General features: G+C 39.6%; 1 protein-coding gene across 8 annotated transcripts in view; it reads right to left on the bottom strand.

Moving 5' to 3' along the window:
* The window catches only part of LOC124282742 (diacylglycerol kinase zeta-like), a 388,746-nt gene that overhangs the window by 157,537 nt on the left and 203,372 nt on the right, over nt 1–27,837 (bottom strand). For 2 of the 8 annotated variants that reach the window (XM_046718782.1, XM_046718796.1), the window contains exon 1: nt 3,017–5,659. The exons of 3 other annotated variants lie outside the window; for them this stretch is intronic. In XM_046718782.1, coding sequence (XP_046574738.1) covers nt 3,017–3,846 — 830 coding nt within the window. In that variant the 5' untranslated portion in view covers nt 3,847–5,659. Of the gene's footprint in view, nt 1–3,016; nt 5,682–27,837 lie in introns of those variants that run through there. 3 more of the 8 variants (XM_046718775.1, XM_046718768.1, XM_046718789.1) reach the window with 3 other exon arrangements.

Genomic DNA, 27,837 nt, shown 5'->3' on the forward strand with positions numbered 1-27,837 from the left:
TACCGCTAAATTTGAAACAGTACAAATTTCAAAATTATCATTTTGTTTGAATTGATAACCCAACTGTTTATTTATGTCGACGGAAGGCATTAACATTTCTTCGGTTCGATGTTAATGCATCCTCCGCTACCGGATCAAGATCAGTGGCTATATCGTTGACTAAAGCTGATAATAAATTTAACACGGAAATTATGTAGCAGTCTATTGCTGGATCTATTCTGACATAACATAGAATCAACGTAAACATATTTGTTTTGCTGAATTTTTATTCGGAAAGCAGGCGATGTTTTGATCTTGTTCGACTGAATATTTGTTTCCATGCTTTGGTACTTTTGTATGTATAAACACCTATTGCTGCGATTTACGCAAGTAGTGAGTCGAGCCCGTCATCGCTAAATCCATCTTTAAAGACATATGTAATTTCCGACAGTAAAATCGCCGTAATTTATCGATGCATCGGTAGGTTGTTTGGTGTCCGCCATGTTAGTGGGCCGACAAAAATAGTATAATCGATATGGTCTGGATAAAGGGGGTGAGGTTCCTGGTATTTTCCTGCTCTACTGTTTACTGATAATGTGTAATGTTAGTTTCACAATTTGAGAAAAGAGATTAAAAAATATGTTGTTACAATTTAAATAAATGAAAATACTGAGTTGTTTACTGAGAGTGTATAAAATTAGGATTTCCACTATTTGAGAAAAGTGATTTAAAAGAACTAGTTGAACAAGGCAAATGGAAAATACTGATGAGATACAAAATAAGGAGTTTCACAATTTGAGAAAAGGAATCTACAAGTCGTTAAACTGATAGGCAAATGAAAATACTGATGAGAAAACTGAACCAAAGCTTTGAACTCATTAGAAGGTTATGCCAATAGCTACTGATGACACTGCATTCCTTGGAGAGCCAAGATATATCCCTAGTCAAGTTGATACATTTACCCTTTAACATTCCTGGGCAAAGTGGGGCAAAGTAGGGCAAATAGTTCTCGGTTGTCATGAGTGAATGATAAGAATTTTACGTCACTAACAGCAATATTCAAGTAATATCCGAGACAGGGAATAGACTTCACATATTGCGCCCATGTGGAGAATCTAAACGAGGCAATGGGTGTGAAGTGCAAATGTTTTAACCATATGGCTACCTGACCACATTCCTTATAGGTGTGGGTATTGGTTGGACTAAATGGCTGATGAATATCAACCGTACGTCACTGACCCTCACTGTCAGCCTATTCGTGTATCTGTGAGTGAGTGAGTGAGTATGATTTTACGCCGCTTTTAGCTATTTCAGCAATATCACAGCGGGGAACACCAGATATGGGCTTCACACATTGTACCCATGTGTGAAATCGAACCTTGGTCTTCAGCATGACGAGCGAATGCTTTAACCACTAGGCTACCCACCGCCCTGTGTATCTGTGAACCTATACTTGCTTGACACTGGTTTCCTTGGGACAATACAACATATCTTTACAAACTCTTGTCCTCTTCTTGAAAAAGACCACTTAAATGAGGATTGGATGGTTCCAATGTTCCCCAGCAGTTGTGTATCATCATACCTCATCAGTGTTATACAATCTTTCTTTTAACCTATGGAATTCCTTGCCAGGCTTCACTATGTACAAACCATGGCATCAGGCAGGAAACTGCTGACGATGGTGAACAACATTGTCATCCATTCCTCATTCAACTCAAAACAACCTACAACAATGTCCTCCATCAAATCCTTCTTAGTACCTGAATGTTACCCTGAGCACCCCACAAATCTGTTACCCGAATCAAATCGGGTACCTGCATGTTACCCTAACCCTGTATCCCAATCAAAACCTTGTGGCCACCACAACCCTAACATAAACCGTCCACTCAGTTACCCGAATCAAATCCACATTGGTACCTCAATGTTACCCTAACCCTGTATCCCAGTCAAAACCTTGCGGCTACCACAACCCTCCTACAACTGTGTACTGCTTAACCCCAATCCTGGTACCTACATTTTACCCTCCTACAGTGTACTGTTCTACCCTTGACATATAAACCCTGTACCCTCGACAGTCAGTACAAACGCAGCCAAGGTAGTCAAGAAATAGACACAGGGTTCTTTTCATCTCCACATATTCGCTGACACGATGAGCACAAAGAGCCCTACAGTGATGAAACAGGATGTGGAGTTGGGTAAAGGAGCCACACCTCACTGACACCCTCATTACACATATTTCCACCACGCATCTGTGAACAGCTACAACAGCTGTAACCATACAGCTACATCGACGTTAAATAATGTGAATACATTGCAGGAAAACCCTTTCGACCCTTTCATCCAACAGTGTATTTATTATTGAAGCAGTAGATCTAATAATGTGAATAATGTGAATAATACAGGAATAATATTCATAACCATTTGCTTCAAATGGAGTCGGAGATCAAAATCAATGGAACGATTTTCTTAACATCAATAACCAAAGCGACACTGCATTATGATCAATGTCGAATTTGGTTGGACCTGGAGAGGTGATGATTTTACATTCTGTCATGTTCATTATTAAAATATATCACATCAACATGAAATATAACGGATTGTAGATAATGCTGAAGAATTTTCATCTAAATCATTACGGTATTAGTTGAGATATTAAGATGAACGAACCAATATTAAGAAATTGTGAAGATGTGTCAAATTTTGACAACGTACACACGATCACTAATTGATGTGACGGAAAGTGATACCTCCTTGTCACTCAGCATGTGACGTTTTTGTAAGCTGAATAATTAATAGATTCCCTGCAGTATCCTTAAATTTTTATAACCTAATTGGAACATAAAACAGCCACATTAGAAAAAAACTCATTCCTGGGACTGGTTTTTATCATGAGAATACCCAATTAAAAATAAAGCGATTTAAAGCCTCTTAATTGCCAGCTAGAATTATTGTAATTGAGCTAAAAAAATTCTACAAATTAATAATGAGTGTACCCAAGCTTAAGGGACATTTATAATACATGTACGAGAGGACTTACTTGTTATTTGTTATGGCCTTGTAGGAACTGTTATCTTCAGTCGGGAGACTTATATCAACAGAGCTAGATCGCATTTGTTTAGGAACATCCAGCGAGCTTTCATCCAGTGAAGCTTTTCGGGGACTCTCCTGTTGGGGAACTTGCAAAGGCATGTAGGCCGCATCCATGGACGATGACCGCTGTTTAATCACTGGTACCTCCAACATGACAGCTGTTCGATACAATTTATCCGAGTCCAAGCTACTGTTTCTGGAATTAATTTCAACAATTTGGGGAAAATCCTCCCTGCTACCTGAAGTCCCTTCAGTGTCACTTGAAAAAATGTCGGCAGAATTGTCCTCGTCGTCATTGTCCCCGACATCATAATCGTCAAACAACGACGAAGTGTCACTGGATAAATCCCCATTCTCCAACCTTTCTGCATCTGCTTTTTCCTTTTCTTTCATCAAATTTTCCATATGTAAACAATGTAAACAAACTTTAGGAATATCCAAAGATGCTCGTCTCCTCTCATATCTTGGCACACGCAAACTTTGACTGCATTCTTTGTCAGAAATATTTTCATCCGATGATCCCCCATTCCAGGGAGGGGAACAATCAAAGGACTGTGACCGTCTGCCATGCATGTTGACCGGCACTTGAAGTAATTCATCCCCATGTAGACTACTTGAGTCAAAACTTGATGATCTTCCTCTTTGAGGTTCAATAGGAACCTGAAGGTTTGGGGTACTACAGTCTACAGATGTAGACCGTTTCTGTCTTGGTAGACAAAGTTTGGGAATCTCAAATGAAGGAGATCGCGACCGGGATCTTTTGAAAAAGTTCAGCATGATCTCTGTTGAGGAAATATCACTCGCTGACTCAAAATGTCATTAGTTTGGCGAGTTTAGCCAGTTCATTTCCTTCCTTCTCAAGAGCCATGCATATTGGAATGACAAAAATCCACAAGATCACACTTGTGACACACACAACAATTAGGAATAGGAAAGCTGTTCGATGTAAGCCAAGTTTGGAACATTGAGGTTACAACATTGACCACAGTATGTGCACCGCTGTGACAACATTGTGCTTGACACGTCGACGCTGTGTAGAAAAGGGAAGAATCTAATTAACTCTTCGTTAATGTTTAATGAATTAACACCTGCCTGGTCTTAGCATCGTCTTAGCTGAAACAAAGGAGGAACTGAGAGGTAGAACATCCTGGCCTATACGACACTTGTTCCCATCAATAAGAGATGGAACTTCTACCGCAGTACATTGATGTCATCCCAGAGGTGTACACACCACTTGCACCAACAAACTTCCCAATAGGGAGTTCGAACCACCAATCAGAACTGCCCTAAACCCAGTCTTGCCTCTAACCGTTCACTGAAGGCTGTCAAGACCGTGGGCTCTCCGCAGCTCCGATCACCGCAGTGCCTCCAGTCAGTATTGGCCAACAATTGATCCAGCAGTAGTAAGCATGCCACTGACATACTCCACACACATGGCTATTATCCAACTGACTGAAGGCCAAGCGGGGGAGGGAGGTCAGAGGAAATATTAACCATTCTACAGCTTCTGTCAATGTGGTCAGTTGTCTGTGCAATGCTACCTCCTGACACTATATTTCATGCCTCATTTACCATATGCCACCTTATTAACAGGTTCTTATACACCCCAAGTATCAACAAACACACTGGCATTCAATCACTCCGGTTTAGGATTTACAACTGTCATGTTATCAGTGAGAACAGCAGGGGGGGAAACGGAAGAGCTTCCAGGCTATTGCTATCTCTCAATGATGACAGCTTGTTGATGGAGTGAACTTGTGAGGGAGGAGAAGGGAAGAGCTTTGCCCTGTACATACATAGGAACAAAAACACAAAAAAAAACTTCAATGACTGTTAACTTCAAAGGAAATGACAGACAGTACTTGATCAACAAGCCACGTAAATTAATTCTGTGTCATTAAATCTATTTTACTTTCTTTTTCTCAATTAATTATTCTGAAATTATTTAATACATTTTAATCCATGGCGTATAAAAAACTGAGGACTATTCTCCTGATACCATCAATCAGGCAATAAATTCTAAATGTATTTACACAAATAATTGATTCCTGAGCTAATGTTCACGATATCCATTACGTCGTGATGGAAAGATGTGATCAGCTTTCCCATAATTGAAAGACCTACATACATACTCCTTTAAGACTTTCTAAAAGGCATTAATTATCTTCAGGCTATTTTTGTAAGATGGAGCACGGTCTTACAGCGCTTATTACTCAACAGACCATATTAACCCATCACATCAAACAACAGCATCTATGGTTTAGTTGTTCATGTGCATCTTTCTCTCATAATTTCAGAAACAATAGGAATATTTTTTTGCTTGTGTCATGCATAATAATAACCACGGTGGAGAAGGCACGAAGTACGACTGTCAGTTTAATTGCAGAAAACGGCAATGATGTCATTCACATAAATGAAAATAGATTTTGTGACATATTAATTAACGTGAAGGCAAGAGATATATAGCTGCTACAAATATTACTGGAAATTTGCGATATTCAAACTCAAATATTAATTTCCTTTTGGATGAAAGAAGAATCTGTATGTACTAACTGAAAATTCGTTTCTTACATTCTTTTCTGATAAAAAAACATGATTGTGTTAATTTTATTCTAAAACATTGATCCATAAACTTTTGTTCAACAGTTAAGTTAGAAATAATGTTTTAAAAATATTTAAAAATGTAAAATATATTAAAATTTATCACTCAACAAACTTAAAAATAACTTAAACTCAGAACTCCCTCAAAACAGAATACATTTAGATACATCTGCTCTTAAAGAAAAAACTATGAATTATAAGTTCAGTCTAAGAGATATGCTTAGGTTTCCATATATTATTCCTGGATGAAAGAGTACTGTCTCCACTATCAATTAATAATGAATCTATCTATTCCTGTGAAGTCCTAACTCTGGAGGCAGAATGGTAGCATGGCAGCATTGAGCTCTGCAGTAGTTGTACGGCTGCCAGGCAGAGTCCGATCCTTCGATGTAAAGAGAGAGAGAGTGCAGGGAGAATCAATGAATCTACCTGTAGATCCACCATTAAAACAAAGAGGAGTCACCGATCCAAGTCCAGTGAAGCGTTGTAACAAAGACTCATAATTCTCACAATGAAATGAAATTTGAATCCTCCTTGTTTGACGTGTCTTAATTAAAGCCACACTAATGAGCAGGTGAGAGTCTGATCCGAGACAAAACATGTCATAATTCTCCCCGCGACAAACGAACTCGATCCTGGTTCAACTTCCTGAGCGACTGTCATTTCTGTTCATCACTCTTCTAATTATCTAGAGGTTCACAAGGCCAGCCTGGTTACTTTCCATTCTGTTTACGACCTGTTTTGTGGGAAGTGTGCACAGTGTTCTGTCACACGGAATCAGCGAATCACACATTCGGTGAGAGGTACTGCATTGGGAAGCGCACACTGCTTGACTGGAAGTATCACTACAGCACACGCATATACCAGGTGTGGGCTTTGGCAACTCTGTGCCTGGAGAAGATCAGGCACACTTGTGCCATTGGATACAGACATACAGAGCACTGAGGACGAGGCCTCTCGTCCTTCAAACTGTCACTTCAACACTGACATCAGTGTTTTCAAATACATGGCACACTTGTATGTTTTAATGGCAATATTGATTTATCGATCTCACTGGAAAAATAATGTGGCAGATATTGTGATGCCAGTTTGTGTGGAGAGTTGTTTTTCATATTTATATTACCAACTCTCCAGTAAAATATGCGGTGTTAATTTGTCTAAATTATTCTATCATTTTTATAGGATTAAGTGATGATTTCACATCCTTGTATATTTGTAACAGTGATGAGATACACACTTTTCACTTATTTACAATTTCAATAATTTGAAAGGAAATATCTGAAAGTATGTACATTGCAACTGACGGACTGGAAAACAAAACCGAAACCACATATATATTTTGCAACCTTTCACATAAGAAGACTGACTGACTGAGTTTGGTTTTACGCCGCTTTTAGCAATATTCCAGCAACATCACGGCGGGGGACACCAGAAATGGGCTTCACACATTGTGTCCATGTGGGGATTCGAACCCGGGTCTTCGGCGTGACGAGCCAACGCTTTAACCATTAGGCTACCCCACGGCCCCCCACATAAGAAGAACAGTTTGAAGCTGAGATTTTGAAATCAATAAAAGAGGAAGGAAAAAACGAGAATTAATGAAGCCGGTGACAAATGAAACAATGAAAGTGTCAAATCTCAGACATCTCAGGGGATTTGATGCATTAATATTGCACACTGTATGTCAGGCAAATTACCCAATGTCACGGTCGTTGTTATTCATTTCATTTGAAAGTGACAAAGTTGAAACTTCCTATTCAGAGGGGAACCTGTAGAGTTTCACTGTATATTATTCCACCTTGCGCAAGCTGGTATTTGGTTGAGTGAGTGAGTGAGTGAGTGAGTGAGTGAGTGAGTGAGTGAGTGAGTGAGTGAGTGAGTGAGTGAGTGAGTGAGTGAGTGAGTGAGAGGGGAACCTGTAGAGTTTCACTGTATATTATTCCACCTTGCGCGAGCTGGTATTTGGTTGAGTGAGTGAGTGAGTGAGTGAGTGAGTGAGTGAGTGAGTGAGTGAGAGTGATTTCACGCTGCTTTTAGCAATATTCCAGAAATGGGCTCCACACATTGTGCCCATTTGGGGAATTGAACCCGGGTCTTCAGCTTGACGAGTAGATGCTTTAACCATCACCCACAGTCCCTAAAGTGGGTTTAACATCATGGTCCAATTATTGCAGTTACCTACTGGAGCATACATGTGTGTGTGTGAGAGGTAATCTCTTCAGTCTTCAAGAGCTTCTTGGCAAAGCATTCCCTCATAACTCAGAAAGCCAGGAATTGATTCTTCACATCCTCATCAACATCGGGGTAAACTAGGATTCAAAACCAAAATGGTAGGTTTCTGGCATTCTCAAGGGACATAACTCTGCACAGCCATTGTTGCGCCAGAGACAACTGGGCCATCATGCCCCATAGCCATAAGAGCAGGGGAATATTGAGTATTGGGTGGTGCAAAACTTGACCTGGCTGATCGTGTATCTTAGATCATCGCTCATGTTTTCACTACTGGTTTGGCAGTCCAAAGGTGATCATTCACATGCTGTTGGGTTTTAAAAACGCTGAATGACATAATTCACATATACTTCCACAGACCATACAGCGGTATTCGCTGACCTTCAGTTTGTTGTTTTTACATTGTACCTAGTTTGTTTATGAGAAAGTCTGACAAACAACACCAGGCCCACTTCTGGTAGAGATATCAAAATTGTCAATTAATATTGATTTTCTATCTTTACAGATGTTTTGGTTTCTCATTAAAGCTTGCTCCAAGCCCTCATGTCTCATTGGCCTTTTAAAGCACATTACATATCCTATCCCGGATTTCCTGATGAAATTTTGTTTTATATAATAATACATATCCATGACAGACATCAGCTGGTAATACAATTTCAGTGAAAATAGCCTATAGAAATTACAGCCAGTTTTCAGAAGATGTATACATATTGACAAAATATTGAGAAATTATGAGCCGCTTGTGGTCAAACTAATAATATATGTATGTACTTTATTTCCTTCTTTATTTCCTTCATGTCTACAACATCACCTTGAAGAGACATTGTCATATATCAACACCTTGAAGAGACATTGTCATATATCAACACCTTGAAGAGACATTGTCATATATCAACACCTTGAAGAGACATTGTCATATATCAACACCTTGAAGAGACATTGTCATATATCAACTCCTTGAAGAGACATTGTCATATATCAACACCTTGAAGAGACACTGTCAGATTTCAACACCTTGAAGGGACATTGTCATATATCAATATCTTGAAGGGACATTGTCATATATATCAACACATTGAAGAGACATTGTCATATATCAACACATTGAAGAGACACTGTCAGATTTCAACACCTTGAAGGGACATTGTCATATATCAACACCTTGAAGGGACATTGTCATATATCAACACCTTGAAGAGACACTGTCAGATTTCAACACCTTGAAGGGACATTGTCATATATCAACACCTTGAAGGGACATTGTCATATATCAACACCTTGATGGGACATTGACATATGTCAACACCTTGAAGGGATAGACAGATGTCAACACCTTGAAAGGATATTGACATATATCAACACCTTGAAGGGACATTGTCATATATCAACACCTTGAAGAGACATTGTCATATATCAACACCTTGAAGAGACATTGACATATATCAACACCTTGATGGGACATTGACATATATCAACACCTTGAAGGGATAGACAGATGTCAACACCTTGAAGGGATATTGACATATGTCAACACCTTGAAGGGATATTGACAGATGTCAACACCTTGAAGGGATATTGACAGATGTCAACACCTTGAAGGGATATTGACAGATGTCAACACCTTGAAGGGATATTGACAGATGTCAACACCTTGAAGGGATATTGACAGATGTCAACACCTTGAAGGGATATTGACAGATGTCAACACCTTGAAGGGATATTGACAGATGTCAACACCTTGAAGGGATATTGACAGATGTCAACACCTTGAAGGGATATTGACAGATGTCAACATCTTGAAGGGATATTGACAGATGTCAGCAGCTTAGTGTCTCCACTGTAATCCAATTTCGATCAACAGAAAAAGTCTGCTTCCATGCTGCTTGTAGCTAAAGCATTTACAACAGAGAACACACCCATCCTAGAACATCATTTAAACCAGGAACCGCTGTCACAACACTGGTGCGCTCACCTGTCGTACAGGTAACAAACTGCAATTAATTAATCAAGCAAGCAATAATGCACTATGGATGACAAGGGGCCTGATTTATATGACAAGCAATGTGCAATAACAAACATCAATCATCAAGAATTTTAGTGGGGCCCTGCTCTGCTATTGACAGAGGCATCATTCAAATTATATGAAATTCTCACACCAACAAAATTGTATATTAATTAGACAATGAAATATAAATGCTTACCGATGTGTGTCCACCTTAATTAGGAGATAAACATACTGTGTTGGAAAATCTGAGGTATATAATGAAATTATAATAGCTCTAAACTTGATTTAATACCGAACGTGTAGCGTGAGGTTTTAAATATAATAATGTAGAGCTATTATAATTTCGTTATATATACCTCTGATTTTCCAACACAGTACGTTTATCTCCATTCTACCATAACCGCGGTATTAATATTTTGCAAAAATACATACTGTGTTGGAAAATCAGAGGTATATAACGTGATCAGAGGTATATAACGAATGACTTTGATTAATAACAATCCAGTATTTACTGAAGTCATGGTAGAATGAACTTTCCCCCCCATCAAAATGACCACAACTGTTGATGTTGTCAATGAATGTATGCTATCCACACGTAACAGAATGAAGTCGGACTGCTTGCTTTGAAAGCTGTTGATGTTAACATGCTTCGAATGAATGTCATGAATGTCCGTTATTATGACAAGAACTGGTACAAAATCTGTCTTGTTTATATAAATAAATCTGAATGTTTTGATTTCATATTAGGCTGACATTACAAACTTGCTTAGGCCCAATCAAGTATCTTTCCTGTTTCAAGAATCAGCTTGGTCTGAAGTTCAGAACAAGTAAAGGTCTATTTTATTAAAATATGCTTATTTTGAAATTTAAAATTTGTTTTATATTAAACCTTTAGTGATTTATTAGGAAATTAAACTTGAATCTATTTAACATTTACAAGTTAATTTCCTCATCTTCCACCTCTGTTCAACAGAAAAACAACAACAAAAGTACATACGATAAACAAACATGAATATGTACAGCCTTGTAGGAAGTTGTCAAATGTAACTGGTGTTATGTTAGGAGTGACTTTCTTTGTAAATTACAAATTCAAGTAATTTTGGTGGCTGAGACCCATCCAGGAATTGAGAATGGGTTCGAATCCTGGATGGGACTCAATCCTAAAAAGTAAAAGAATTTGTACTTTACAAAAAGTGTAATTCCAAATAAAACATTTGGTCAATAAACAACACAGAAAATACAAAGAGAAATGAAAACAAACAAGCCTGGCTATACAAGAAGCATGAAACTGCAGCCCTTTTGGCTATACAAGAAGCATGAAACTACAGCCCTTACAGCCCTTCTGGCTATACAAGAAGCATGAAACTACAGCCCTTCTGGCTATACAAGAAGCATGAAACTACAGCCCTTCTGGCTATACAAGAAGCATGAAACTACAGCCCTTCTGGCTATACAAGAAGCATGAAACTACAGCCCTTCTGGCTATACAAGAAGCATGAAACTACATGAAACTACAGCCCTTGGCTGGCTATACAAGAAGCAAACACAGCCCTGAAAACTACAGCCCTTCTGGCTATACAAGAAGCATGAAACTACAGCCCTTCTGGCTATACAAGAAGCATGAAACTACAGCCCTTCTGGCTATACAAGAAGCATGAAACTACAGCCCTTCTGGCTATACAAGAAGCATGAAACTACAGCCCTTCTGGCTATACAAGAAGCATGAAACTACAGCCCTTCTGGCTATACAAGAAGCATGAAACTACAGCCCTTCTGGCTATACAAGAAGCATGAAACTACAGCCCTTCTGGCTATACAAGCATGAAACTACAGCCCTTCTGGCTATACAAGAAGCATGAAACTACAGCCCTTCTGGCTATACAAGAAGCATGAAACTACAGCCCTTCTGGCTATACAAGAAGCATGAAGCATGAAACTACAGCCCTTGGCTGGCTATACAAGAAGCATGAAACAAGAAGCATGAAACTACAGCCCTTCTGGCTATACAAGAAGCATGAAACTACAGCCCTTCTGGCTATACAAGAAGCATGAAACTACAGCCCTTCTGGCTGAAACTATTCTGGCTACAAGAAGCATGAAACTACAGCCCTTCTGGCTATACAAGAAGCATGAAACTACAGCATGAAACAAGCCCTTCTGGCTATACAAGCATGAAACTACAGCCCTTCTGGCTATGACAAGAAGCAGCATGAAACTACAGCCCTTCTGGCTATACAAGACAGCCCTTCTGGCTATACAAGAAGCATGAAACTACAGCTCTTCTGGCTATACAAGAAGCATGAAACTACAGCTCTTCTGGCTATACAAGAAGCATGAAACTATGGCCCTTCTGGCTATACAAGAAGCATGAAACTACAGCTCTTCTGACTATACAAGAAGCATGAAACTACGGCCAACTGCATTACTGACAGAATGAGGAACAACAGCACCATGCTGAGTTCGTCAACATAAACCAAACAATCAATCAAGACAGTCTGTCAATGCCAGGGCCACTTCCAGGAGCAGCCAAGAGTCACCAGATGTCCACTGATCTTGGCCAATAATTACAATGCCATTTAATTAATGAAAGTCCACCAGCACACAACCAGGAGGATTCATGATGGCTCTCCCTTGCTGGTTTGGGACTTAGCATCCATGGGATGTCAGGTGCCTTCTGGTCTGTCACACTGCCCCTGAACCAAATTGTTTACCCCCTCCGCCTGGCCCAATCACTAAATTAGTCTGTCTCACAGTCCCTGAACCACATTATTTTCCCTAATGCTTAGCCCTCTCTGCAATGCTAAAGCCCTAAATGAAGCAAGTCTAGATTTCCCCTGAATCTCCCAACTCAATGGGCTCATTTTCAATTTAAATGGGTATATTTTTAGCTATCAAAATTATATATATTCAGGTACAAAGGGTTAGTCTAGCCCTAAATGAAATAAGTTGATTTTCCTCAGGATCGCCTATCTCATTTGCAGTCCTTTTCAATTGGGCTCCTTTTCAATAGAGTAATTACATATTTTCTGGTACTAATTATTAGTGCCTGCATGCATTGTGGCTCCAAGCTCCGGGCTCCAGACAGGCATGTCAGTTGCCTTCTTATGTCAAAGTCTGAGAGTCTCCTGGTCTCTGATCAGTTGTGGCACTGTCAGATTCTGTGTGTGTAAACAAGATGCAACAACAAACAGCACCCATGCCATTGACTGTTTTCCTGAGATTAACGAGTTTTAAATACCTCAGAGGCTTGTGTTGTCCAATTAAGCCATTACAGGCTTCCAGCTGTCTGTGTGGTTTGAAGGATGCTACAGACTAAATGATTGTTGTTTCTAGAGAGGGAAAATACTCGGTTTGATGGTTCTTGTGTATGACATAATGTGTGATGACTTGAGGGAACCTTAGAAGAGTTGTGTCTTTGATGTTAAGTCTTCTGTGAAGCAATGTTGGACACTATACCCAGATTTCTTTAAAATGCCAAAACACCATTTTCTACGGCAAACTCATCTTCACCACACCCAAACCTAATTACCATGCCCCAACGACCTCCACCACACCAAAACACACTTTCATTATGTCCCAAACCCTCTTTACTTTACCAAATCCAAATAACCAAAACATCAAAAACCTCCACCACACCTAGTCATTACTTTACCCCAAACCCTCTTACTTCACCCAAACCCTCTTTACTATATCAGCAAACATCTTAAACATCTTCACTATACCCAAACCCTCTTCATTACACACATACCCTATTTACTTTCCATAAACCCTCTTCACTGCACCCCCACACCCTCTTCACTATACCCCCACACCAACTTCACTACATCACAAACCCCCTTCACTATACCCCCAAACCAACTTCACTTCCCCCCACCCCTTCACTATACCCCTTCACACACCCCCACTTCACTTCACCCCACACCAACTTCACTATACCCCCACACCCTCTTCACTGCACCCCACTACACCCTCTTCACTATACCCCTTCACTTCACACCAACTTCTTCACTACATCACAAACCTTCTTCACTGAACCCCAAACCATCTTCACTATACCCCCACACCAACTTCACTTCACCCCACACACTCTTCACTGCACCCCCACACCAACTTCACTACATCACAAACACTCTTCACTATACCCCCAAACCATCTTTACTACATCCAAAATCGTCTTCACTTCACCCCACACCAACTTCACTACATCACAAACACTCTTCACTCTACCCCCAAACCATCTTGACTACATCCAAAATCGTCTTCACTATACCGGTACCCCAAACACTCTTCACTATACCCCCAAACCATCTTGACTACATCCAAAATCGTCTTCACTATACCCCAAACACTCTTCACTATACCCCAAACATCTCAATTGTATTTCTTTGGTGCTTCATGCCACACAATATTCCAGCTATATGGCGGAGGTCTGTAAATAATCGAGTCTGGACCAGACAATCCAGTGATCAACAGCCTGAGCATCGATCTGTGCAAATGGGTTGCTGAAGATCAATTCTAACCAAGATCTTAACACGCGGATTTGAAAAATCTAAAAGTGTCTAAAAGTTATTATTCAATACATTACATAATCAGCCTAATCATTGTAAATCTGAAGGAACCAGTTAAGTACATGCATTTAAAAGAATACTGAGAGGGCCTGTTTCTAAAACAACCTGGGCAGACGGAACAATATTTATACCAATTAATATCAAAGGTACAGTACGAGTAACCACACTCAAAACAATGTCAAGCCCTGTGGGAGAATGAAACCAAACAATAATTTCACACACTGCCATATGATGAACGTGTTTTTCACACATCGGAATCTGAAGTCAATCAGCGTTGTGTGTGCGCTCGCCATGTAGGACAATACTGAAGCATTGATACAGTGGATCTACCATTGATATCATTCAACCACCATGTTTGCACTGTCATATACTACAATAGCAACCATCTTGAAATATCGCTGTGCTGCTGGACTTGCTTACACAGCAATTATCACGCAAGCATCGCAGACATTATTCGGCGTAACTCCGCACACTGAAAATATTTCTTTTACTAAAAAACAAACATCCCTAAATTGAAAACCCCTATGAACAGGCAGTCCTATGAAAAAAACACCCTTGAAATCAATTTGAATGCCGAGAGGTTTGTTTTTATTAGGCTAAGCATATCTGAAACCATTTGCTTGATTCTGTAATAACAATCTCAACAATTTGATTCAAATGTCAAGGTCATATTGCTCTCCGTGACAGAAAAATGACTGTGAATTATGGGATTGTGGCTGTAAGAGACATGTTTCATCTTGTGACAGCTACAACAATGAGCACGACAGTTGTTCTGGACAAATTCTGGAATATTAATTCTAACACACTAAACTGTGAAGAGTTGTATAAAAACAGCCAAGCGTTAATAGTATCCATTTCAAAGGTCCTTTACATATCACATGAATTTATCAAGAAATATCTTTTCACTTAAACAAGCATTAATTAAACATACTGCAAAACAATAAAAACATTGAAATTTAAGATATTTCAGCGTTTTCTTTAGAAAATTATATTTCTTGCTAAATAGCAATGCATATATTCTTGATTTTGGATTGTGCCTTATATTTTGAACATTCTCCCAAGATATTGTGCTCCTAAGTTCTTTGAGAGGCATTTTAGAACTAAGTTCTATGGATAGTCAACTTCTTTATTGCATCGCACTCACTGCAATAAAGAGTTGACTATCCATAGAACTTAGTTCCTTTATTGTGCTCTTAATCATATAAAGCATATATAATATTCATCAATAAGTTTCAAGATAAGATCATATTTCCCCAAGGATAATGTATATTCAACCATAATTTTATGCACATAAATGCCAAAAGAATGGGAAAACAAATACCATTTTATAGTGGTATTTTGTATTGTCCAAAATTTATTTTTCATCCAAACATCAGCGATTGATCAGGCGTGTTCCGATGGTGATTGTGGCAATGTCCTTGGATATTCTCTATTAACTTCCCTTTAGAACAGCGGAGTGTAAAACGGGACACAGTATACAGAGGAACATGCTATTATTCAATAAATTCTGCCTTAGTTCAAGAGAGTTCACTTGGCACAAGATGTGAGAGAACTACATTCGTGATTCATAGCCCTGAAAACAGCAGTTAACCTTACGTAAGTAAAATGTTCAGGTTTCCTAACAACCAACAAACCCATGTTTCACTGAGGAATGAATTGTGTGCAGGGGAAATAGAGTGAGGCTTAGAATGCAATTTAGCATTTGTAATAGGACAATGTGAGTATTTTTGTGAAAAATGGGCTCAGGAGCATCTTGGTTCGTGATTTGATAAACACATTTCGTGATAGGGATATGTTATGTTGTCAGGTAAATAGCATGTTTATGTAGGGCTCCTTTGTTTGATCACTTGTAACACAAGTGATGACATAGTTAGGCAAACAGTATGTTTGGAATCATAAGTGCTGTGTGGGTGTCACTGACAACAAGCGTTGGTGTCACTGGCAATAAGTGTGGTTGTCAATGGCAACAAGTGTGGTTGTCAATGGCAACAAGTGTGGTTGTCAATGGCAGCAAGTGTGGTTGTCACTGGCAACAAGTGTGGGTGTCACTGGCAACAAGTGTGGTTATCAATGGCAGCAAGTGTGGTTGTCACTGGCAACAAGTGTGGTTGTCACTGGCAACATGTGTGGTTGTCACTGGCAACATGTGTGGTTGTCACTGGCAACAAGCGTGGATGTCACTGGCAACAAGTTGGGTGTCATTGTAATGGACAATATTTTGAAAGGCACAATTTCCATTTTTGCACAACACAAACACACCAGTGCACAACTTGACCTGATTGATTGCTGCATAAATAATTTTACAAATGTCAGCAGCTGTCTAAAGCAAAATGGATCCATACAAAAAAACAACAGAATACAATGACTTTGTGTAAAAACCTCTATAATTTCTGGAAAATCAAAACTCTTTTCTCAATCATTTGGCTGTATTTTTTCAAATTATTTAACAAGGTATTGAAAAAATGATAAAAACTATATATGGCCACATAGAGGCCTTCACGAGAAACAACTTTAATGGTTGATCAGGCACAGATTGGACTTGAAATGAACGTGTAAACACGCTGTGAAATTACATCTATTGAAACCTCTTTAGCTTTGTCAGATGTTAATTTTGGCTGACGGGTAGAGTCTAAAAAAAACCCATGAATTTTCCCAGGGTTCAGAGCAGCGTGAAAGGAAAACGTCCACAAGCAAATTGCGACTGAACTGATTTCAGTATCTGTACAGGGAGAATTCACTGAAATGACAGTCTCATGAATGCTAGATAGCTATATAGAAATTCGCCCAGACTGCTATGTCTCAACGATGTGTAAGGAAAAGAAATCGATGACAACATTGAGCCTTAATTACAGAAATCATTTGATTTCTTAAAAAGTTTTAAACTCGATTTTTTTACTGGGCTAATCATGAATGATTTGATTTCCTGAAAAACTTGAGAAGCCCATTTAATATCAGATTAATCAAGGTTCCTAATAACTGAAAGATGGTTTTATCGTAGTGTTTTTGCTAAGAATTCTCTGAATTGATGTAAATGAGGTAAGATGCTGAAGACGGTTCAGAATCTGAGGTTGGCCTGCTTTGAATAAAACAAGCTGATGAAACCTATGGCCAATCACAGGCTGATAGAAACATATTTTATGAAGTATAGCAGCTGAAAATGGGTTGTGTAAAACATATGATCAGGCTGATAATCATGTTCATAATCTGATGTTCAAAGAAAAAAGCCATTATTCCAAATAAATACGGACAACATCCGATCTAGGATTACACCTGTATCTCTGATACACCCACACATTGTACTCAGGTGGAGGCCCTCAAGGCATTTTACAGAAATGGCAACAGGAAATCATTGAAGTCAGGAATTACCTTCACTGGTTGTACAATCAATAGTTTTGGGAAAAATGACACCAAATGTTAATAATATTCATATTTTTTTTCAAAACATTTAAAATGTCAAGTGGAATCAGGCACCTGCTGGAGTTTCGGACTCGAAACAAGAGCAGATTTTATTTAATGTTACATATGTTATATTTGGGATTACACTTTCTCAGTAAAGTATCGATTCTAGTACTTTTGTTGGGTTGAGTCCCTACCGGGATTTGAACCTAATCGTCAGCACACAAAGTCAGACGCCTAACCCAGTCAACTACCGCAGCTTCAACAAAAATGTTAGTCTAGTTGTTATGTTATTTATCACGCATGGAGAGAGAGTCTATTTCAGTGTAATGCAGCTCTTACCAAAATTTTAGCTATACCACAACAGAAAACACTTCATAGAATTCATTTGGGGAATAGAACCTGGACCTTTGGCATGACTAGCAAACACTAAAATCACAAAGCTTGCCAACCACCTGTTTATCCAAGGTGGCACATACGTCTTGAATTCTGCTGGTTATGAAGCAGGCCAGTTCAAACAATATACAGTCACAGTCAATCACATAGAGCAGACGTCTGATTCCTAGTCTTCCATTACTGACACATTATCAATCTAACAAGATTCACATCAGGTGGCATGTGAACACCTTGTACAGTGAATATTCTTACTCACATTAGAGTAGAGTGTTTCACATAAGTAATGATAACAAGAAGACAAAGTCATCAATATCCCCCGCAATGGCAAAATACTCTTCATGATTATGTCTACGAGTTATGATTATGTCAAATATTTAGGTGTGTACATAGAAAAGTGGAAGGAGAGTATTGAAAGGGTTTAAAAGTTCTGCTCCAGAAAGGAGCACTATCACCAATTTCAGTCTAAGTCAAACTTGTTGCCATGGAAATGCCAAAAATATTTTATTCAGTAATCCAAAACTACCAAAAGGCACCAGTACACCACCAGACCAATCTATGTGCCAAGGTTGGTGAAGAAACATTGAACGGTTTTAGAGTTCTGCTCCGGAAAAGAGCACAACCACCAATTTCAGTCTAAGTCGTACTTGTTGCCATGGAAACGCCAAAAATATTTTATTCAGAATTCCAAAACTACCAAAAGGCACCAGTACACCACCAGACCAATCTATGTGCCAGGTTTGGTGAAGAAATATTGAACGGTTTTAGAGTTCTGCTCCGGAAAAGAGCACTACCACCAATTTCAGCCCAAGTCGAACTTGTTGCCATGGAAATGCCAAAACTATTTTATTCAGAATTCCAAAACTACCAAAAGGCACCAGTACACCACCAGATCTATCTATGTGCCAGGTTTGGTGAAGAAATATTGAAGGGTTTTAGAGTTCTGCTTCGGAAAAGAGCACAACGACTAATTTCAATCAAAATCGAACTTGTTGCCATGGAAACGCCAAAAATATTTTATTCAGAATTCCAAAACTACCAAAAGGCACCAGCACACCACCAGATCTATCTATGTGCCAAGTTTGGTGAAGAAATATTGAACGGTTTTAGAGTTCTGCTCCGGAAAAGACAAATGTGCACGGACGGACGGACGGACGGACGGAGTCCATTTTAATACCCCCCGCAAAACGCGTTGCGGGCGATAAAAAGCTTTCAGTGAATTTTTATAACTATTTTTAGCAAGTTATAGCTCAACAGAATGCATAATGGTTAACAAACACAGACCAGATGGATAACTATATGACTGAGAAAACATGTTAACAAGAAAGAAAAATCTTCCATTCCCAAGTCTCTTTCACAAACTGAGAAATGTGAATGAGAGAGAAAAGTAATCCATATCAAATTCCATTCACACCAAATAAAAAAACAAACCCAAACCATTCAATAACTGATAAAACATCTTAAGGAGAAAGGAAAATATGTCATACTGTGAACAGTCCAGCAATCCATAACATTTTTAACTTGAGGAAGGTTTGAATGGATTTCTTCTAGGCCATTGGTAAAAGTTGCCAAAAGTTTCTTTTTATCGAGTACCACCAGAGTGGGTGCTGGGAAACTGTTTGGCCTCACAATCATCAAGTTATGGGGATTTGTGGAGTGATCATATTGATCCCCTTCAAGAACTTTAACTCATACTCTCACTATGGGTTCTTCTTTCAGGATGCCCTGATTCCGTATACAGGTTCTAAGTGTGTCCCAAAATTATTGACAAAGGAACTCAAATACATGTTTAGGGCATGACAAATGACACATTTCTGAAGCTTTTGAAGGCAACACTGCCCCAACATATGGATAATATCAAGGAAACTGTCTGGGTAACAGATTTCTGAAGAGGGTTTCAAAAATAAACTTCGCTAACATGCCAAGAGAACAAGAAGAAACAAATCAGACTAAAACGACAAGAAGCGTGAAAGTATGATATCTGGCATGCACACAACTGAAAATCATCACATCTTAAGCTCAATTGGCAAAGAAAAATGAATGGAAGAGATTTTATTGGCGATGGGACATGTCTGCCACGTGTTGTGGATTCCAAGTAAAGCCTTTCGACTCCGACTTCATCAACACAAACATGACGAGATGAAACAACCCTTTCAGAATCATCTGCAGAAATCAAAACGGAAGATCAATGCTAGTTAATTCCTAGATATGTCTTCCAAACTCAAGCCAGGAGGCAAAATAGGACCAGATTGATAAGCATGTCAAGGAAATCAGATTATTTGAATGTAACAACCTCAGCAGATCAATGCAGTGATGTGTGGTCCAACCTTCAGGCACAAACCTAGATTCCTTGTCATGACTATAAGCTATTACTATCCAACATACGCCACATGCTCCCCCGTACTTATAACAGTATCTCCTGGCTATTTTCAGGAAGATTCCAATATATCCAAATAATCAGACTATGCTGATTGACTGTACAGACCATCTGAGACCCACTGAATCATCTCGCTCAGCTTCACAACCACGCCTTTACAGGCTAGTTCAAGAGCTACTTTTAAGTTCAGACAGTTTCACAAATTTATTTCCATATTAACCCTTCAAATGATACTGTTAGGGGATGTTCAGAAATAAATTTCATGACACGAACCAGAAATAAATTTCATGACACGAACCAAAAATGTTGTAATGAAAAATCCTGAAAAAGAACCATCGCTCATCCTTATTATTGGTAAGCCTCTTACTGTAAAACGGTTCCGTCTATTTTCATGACGCAGTAATCAACAGAGATCCAGTAACAAGCATGTCAGGATAATGTCCATCTTGCAGATCAGGCCACCCACGTGCTCTCGATACACTTTCTAAATGCATTGTGGGATTGTGACCTTCACCTTCTGTCTAGAGTAGTACATGTTGAGTTCCCTTTCTGCTGAGTAGCACGACATTTCACAGCCATTAAAATGATGGAAATTGGAAAATTTGACATTAACTTCATTTTTATAAAGAAAAATGGATGTATTTGTTTTCATAATTCGTGCGGGAAGCTTTTAAACAATGGAAACATTATTTACTTGAATCCTGGTAGTGGAGTAAGACATATTGTCCTTGAGTGCAGAAACAAATCACTGGGACAATAGTGCTTTGATCACTTTGCTTGAATTCATGGGTTTGAAAATGAGGTGAGGTGGAATGGGGTTTAATGTCGCACTTAAGAATACTTCACTCATATGACGACGTGCATGCGTGTGTATGCATGGCTGCTTGTACTAGCCCAGACTTAATCTCATTTTATAGTGCTAGCTCACTGTGAGATACCATGCTGCAGTTAAGCATGAATACCCCACACATTTAGCCGACCAGTCCTTGTTGTACCCATTAATGCCGAGTGCCAGGTAAGGACCAACAAGTACCATATTTTAATGCCTTTTGGTATGACACGGCGAGGGATCGAACCCACAACCTTCAGCTGTCCGGGCGGATGTTCTAACCACTACATCAATGTGAAAATGAAGAAACAAGGAGTCTGATCAGTGAGTAGGTGTGCTATTTCACTACTGATGGCACATTCCAGCCAAACACAGAAGGTGACACTAGAAAGCAGGTTCACATCTTGTAATGCCTGGAACTGTACCTGCGCTTGTAAATGTGAAGAGCTTTTAACCATAAATCAAAAAGGAGTGAGATGAGGTGAGGTGAATTTTGGTTTGGCTTGAGAATTTTCGGCTCCTATGACGACGTGCATGGCATGTGTACTGCTTGTCCTAGCCAAGACAAGCTGGTTTTATAGTGCTAGACAGATACTAGAGTGAAGCACCCCACAGACACATTATACTGACTCGACCAGTCTTGTTGTACCCATTAATGCCGAAAGGAGGCAGGACTGTACCATATTTTAAGCTTTGTATGACATGTGATCAAACCCGCGACCTTCCACACTCCAGGCGGACGCTCTAACCACTACACTACGGAGGCGGTCCCTTAAAAGGAGATTGAGAAGTGTTCTTCTATATCTCATGGTGAACAGTGACTGATTGCAGTTTTACACATTGAAGAGAGCATAAGTGTTGTTTCATACTTGAATGGAGAAGAGTGTTGTTGTATACTTCAGTAAACAACAGTCAGTGTGTTGTTTTATACCAGAGAAAACGGAGTGCTGTTATATACCAGAACAGAGTGAGTGAGTGAGTGAGAGAGTGAGTATGGTTCTAGCAATATAACTAGTGGAATCAAACTCAGAACTTCAGAACTTCTATAGAACACTATACTGACTGACTGAGTTTGGTTTTACGCCGCTTTTAGCAATATTCCAGCAACATCACGGCGGGGGACACCAGAAATGGGCTTCACACATTGTACCCATGTGGGGATTCGAACCGGGTCTTCGGCGTGACGAGCCAACGCTTTAACCACTAGGCTACCCCACCGCCCCTATAGAACACAATAACCACTGGGATACCCTACACCCCAAAAGAGATTCAGCACATACTACATTCCCAACCTACAGAGTTTACAGAGAATGGGTTTCACACTCTGAGTGAGTGAGCGAGTTTTATTTTACTCCGCTTTTAGCAATATTCCAGCAATATCATGGCGGGGACAAAAGAAATGGGCTTTACACACTGTACCCAAGTGGGGAATCGAACCTGGTTCTTTGGTGTGATGAGCTGAACGCTTTAACCACAAGGCTACCCCACCGCCTCACTACAACAATGAAGTGTAAGTGTTGTTTTGTACTTTACTGAAGAAGGGTGACTGTTGGTTTATATGAAGTGATGTGAATTTGTACATTAAACATTTCTAACATAGGGTAACCCTAAATACCTCTCTGGTTACAAATATTCAAACAGAATCATCAACGAACAATAAAAAATTCCAAATCCTGCATCAGGAATTATATCATATCACTATGTGCTGCAATATCAAGTTGAATATTGGATATTGTTCACAAAGTTTGGTTGTTCTTTCATCTGGTCCTAAATTGACTCACTTCTTCCATTTGATAGTAAGTGGTTATTACATGACAGTTTCCCTTTTTGCCGAAGGCCCCAAGAGCTGAAATGGTAGTCGAGGACTTTTTATCATATACCACATCCTGATGTCACTTGTGTTTTCATCACTTACAATTTTGTCCAACTCCATGATTCTGCCAGCAAGAGCAGCCAAAACATGTCGCCAAGATTAGAACTCATACTTCCACCATTTCTTGATGGACAGCAACTCGAGCTACTACGCAAGGGACCTAACCCTAAAATAAACTAGGCTCCGTCTATTGAAGTTTCAAGCATTTGTGTGTATTCACTCCGTACCAGTTTAGCAGCCAGGCAATATGGTTGATATGGATTTTCGGTCCTAACGCTGATATGGCTGATATGCACTTTCGGCCCGGATGGTCAATATGGACATGTGCCGACAGCCAGTATTGCATGTGCAAAATGGTCCATGTTATTGATAGGCACATGATAATACCTTGTATTGTACAAGTGTGTTATAACTGGAGTGTATGAGATACTGGAGACATAGTTTCAGCTGTAAGACATATAGGGAGACAAGGACTGACTGACTGAGTATGGTTTTACGCCGCTTTTAGCAATATTCCAGCAATATCACGGCAGGGGAAACCAGAAATGGGCTTCACACATTGTACCCATGTTGGGAAACGAACCCGGGCCTTCGGCATGACGAGCGAACGCTTTAACCACTAGGCTACCGCACCGCCTCCAGAGAGACAAGAAACCGGTCCTTGTGTGTGATGAGTGAACACACTATCTACTTGGCTATGTAGCTCAACACAACAGAGATGAAACAACTCTAATGATCCTCTTCACGTTCAGGACAACAGCCATTAGAGGTTGTAGAATTAATGGTTTTATCCATCATCTGTGCTGTTTGAATCATTAGACAGGATGCCGAGACAGAAGGTCCCAAGACAATAAAGATGATGAAAGAACCCAGGCTACAGATATAAGTCAGTATCTCAACACAGATCTTGATGAAGGTTCTTGACCTTCTGCTCACATAAGTTCCAGGATACCGTTGGGAAGCTACGATCTGATTGTACCAAAAGCAATCAAACAATGACTTGTACATCTGCCAATTAAGGCCTGTTTTGTGACTTGGGCCAACAAATCTTTACTCATGAACAATGAAGACAATAAGATGAAATGATAGTTGAATATTGAATATGTGTAGATGCAAATAGAGGCAATGAGACATACGTCAACTCAGGTGACCTCAAGAGTGAGTGAGTGAGTCAGTGACCTCAAGAGTGAGTCAGTCAGTCAGTGACCTCAAGAGTGAGTGAGTCAGTCAGTGACCTCAAGAGTGAGTCAGTCAGTCAGTGACCTCAAGAGTGAGTGAGTCAGTCAGTGACCTCAAGAGTGAGTGAGTGAGTCAGTCAGTGACCTCAAGAGTGAGTGAGTCAGTCAATGACCTCAAGAAAGTGAGTAAGTGATCAAGCACGGTTTTACATCATTGTAAGCAAAATTCCACCAGTATCATCACAGATTGGGATACAAGGAAAGAGCTTCAGTTTTATTTTGAACGACTGCTTGTAGTGAGAGGCACCAAACAGGATGGAGTGGTCAAGCCTGCTGACTTGGTTAATGCACATCAGCATGTCCAAATGCATAAATCAGTGCTCATGTCCATCAGTGGACAGCCTAGTCAAGACTATCTACAGGCCAATGTCAAAGAGCTGAAATATTTGCTTTAGTATGACTTAAATCAACAAACATGAATTATCGATTTGGTAAACATCATTAACATTTGATTAAAGAGGTCTGTGTGAGTGAGGCAGTTCTGGTCATGGTCATGAATGGAACTGAGTCATCAGTAATTTTGACAGATCACAGGTTGAACCAGTGTACATGGTAACATTGTTTGTGATCACAGGTGTACATGGTAACTTTGTGATCACAGGTGTACATGGTAACTTTGTTTGTGATCACAGGATGAACCAGTGTACACGGTAACATTGTTTGACCGATCACAGGATGAACCAGTGTACATGGTAACATTGTTTGTGATCACAGGTGTACATAGTAACTTTGTTTGTGATCACAGGATGAACCAGTGTACATGGTAACATTGTTTGACAGATCACAGGTTGAACCAGTGTACATGGTAACATTGTTTGTGATCACAGGTGTACATGGTAACATTGTTTGTGATCACAGGTGTACATGGTAACTTTGTTTGTGATCACAGGATGAACCAGTGTACATGGTAACATTGTTTGACAGACCACAGGATGAACCAGTGTACATGGTAACATTGTTTGTGATCACAGGATGAACCAGTGTACATGGTAACATTGTTTGTGATCACAGGTGTACATGGTAACATTGTTTGTGATCAAAGGTGTACATGGTAACATTGTTTGTCATCACAGGTGTACATGGTAACATTGTTTGTGATCACAGGTGTACATGGTAACATTGTTTGTGATCACAGGTGTACATGGTAACATTGTTTGTGCTGACTCCGATAAGTCCACAAACACCTCCTTCTATTTCTATTTCAAGGAACACAATGAAGATTTAACGTTATTCTAACCCTTGTCTTGTTAATAGAGAAATTTGATTTGAGTAATCATGAAATTAATGTAAGCATTAATTTAATGTGAAAATTAATTATCAAAGTGGCACAGTTTTATTTGGATTCATGATAATGGAGTATATTTTCAGTCAGTTTTACTGGACTAAGACATCAACAAAATATATGTCATACACAGCAAATCTCACCAAAAAGAAAATTACTTGTCACCTATTAAGAGTCAAGTGTGATCACATCACAAGCTGTTAGGTCATCAGTGTGAGCGAGTTTGGTTTTACGCCATTTTTAGCAATATTCCAGCAATGTCACGACGGAGGACGCCAGAAATGGGCTTCACACATTGGAACCATGTGGGGAATCGAACCCGGGCTTTTGGCGTGATGAGCAAACGCTGTAACCACTGGGCTCCCCCACCGCCCTGTAGTGTATGTAGTGTATTGGTCACAATGGGAAACAACCTTAAACTTACATGCACAACGCTGTAGGGAAAGGCAGCAAAGAACTACAAGCCTTGAAAATGAATTTGCTGTGTTCTTCAAAAGCATGAAACGTTGAGGCTTGTTGAAACAATGCACTGGAACGGCCAGCCTGTGCATGGACTCCATGTGCACTGGAATACATGAGTATATGACTGACTGACTGAGTTTGGTTTTACGCCGCTTTTAGCAATATTCAAGCAACATCACGGCAGGGGACACCAGAAATGGGCTTCACACATAGTACCCATGAGGGGATTACATGAGTGTATGAAGGCAAACATATGGCATTTCATTCATGCATACAACTGCCTACACAAAGGTCACAAAACATCCAGTTCCATTTCAACAAGAAAGTGAATTAAGTTTATCGAAAAAAATAGGTCAATTTAAACTTCTTTTTGTGAAGCCATTATCCATGGTGGAACCAAATGAGAAAATGGAAAATAGAGAAACTCCTGGGTTGGTAGAAGAGCGTCGGGGGACACAACACCATGGTGAACACAGTCAGTAGATCTATGGCTGGGCGTTTGGGGACGAGACGAACCACTCTACTGGGGCAACATCAGACACAGTGATTCAGGGTAATGTCAATGTGCAGCTCACATACAGATGTCCAGCTGATGATGGGACAGTGGGGTAGCCTTGTGGTTAAAGCGTTTGCTCGTCACACCAAAGACCCCGGGTTCGATTCCCACATGGAAACAATGTGTGAAGCCCATTTCTGGTGTCGCCCGTCATGATATTCCTGGAATATTGCTTAAAAAGCAGTGTCAAATCATACTCACTCACTCGAGCTGATGATGGTCATGGTAGAATGAATCAATTGTTAAAAAGGCATGCTGTAAACTATCCTAACACTAAGAACAGATCATTATAGAGAAGCAAAGATACCGTAAATCCTTTAATACTCGCCCTAAGTCATATATATACCGAACACACTAGTTAAAACTTGTGAGCCCAAAAAAATGTCATGTGACAAACAGAAGGTGGCACTGTCGGACATAAAAGCAATGAGACCTGTCATCAAAATTATGTTGAAAGGAGATGATACACAATCTCCAACAGGTCCAATAAAGGCAGCAAATGTGGCTGATCATCTATTCTCCTTCAAGAAAGAAATTTTCTATCAAGAAAAAAACTGTCTGATAGCATTGCATGTGAAATGTAAATTTATACACCTGTATCTTCACAATTTCTGACATGTTGAAAATGTAATGTGAAATTCTTGTCTCGTCTCATACCAATGTACAGGTTTTGCAAGCTTTTTAATTAAACAAGGTAAAATGAAGGCAGGGTTTCAAAGTTGATGAATAATGCCTCGACTTCAAAACATGAATTTTGAAAAGAGAAGGTAAAACCCTTCCTGAATCACTGGAAGTTTATCAAACTAAAGCAAGCATGATTCTATTGATCCGTCTGACTAAAAACTGAATAACACTAAAGAAGGTAGAAAAATGGTAGATAATTATGTCACGCTATCTCTCGATGGAAACGTTGGACCAATATTGATGTTGTGACTGCAGCAACCTAGAATATACCTCGA

This window comes from Haliotis rubra, unplaced genomic scaffold (genome assembly GCF_003918875.1).
Source record: "Haliotis rubra isolate DU_JTF1 unplaced genomic scaffold, ASM391887v1 Scf109, whole genome shotgun sequence".
NCBI classification, from domain to species: Eukaryota; Metazoa; Mollusca; class Gastropoda; order Lepetellida; family Haliotidae; genus Haliotis; species Haliotis rubra.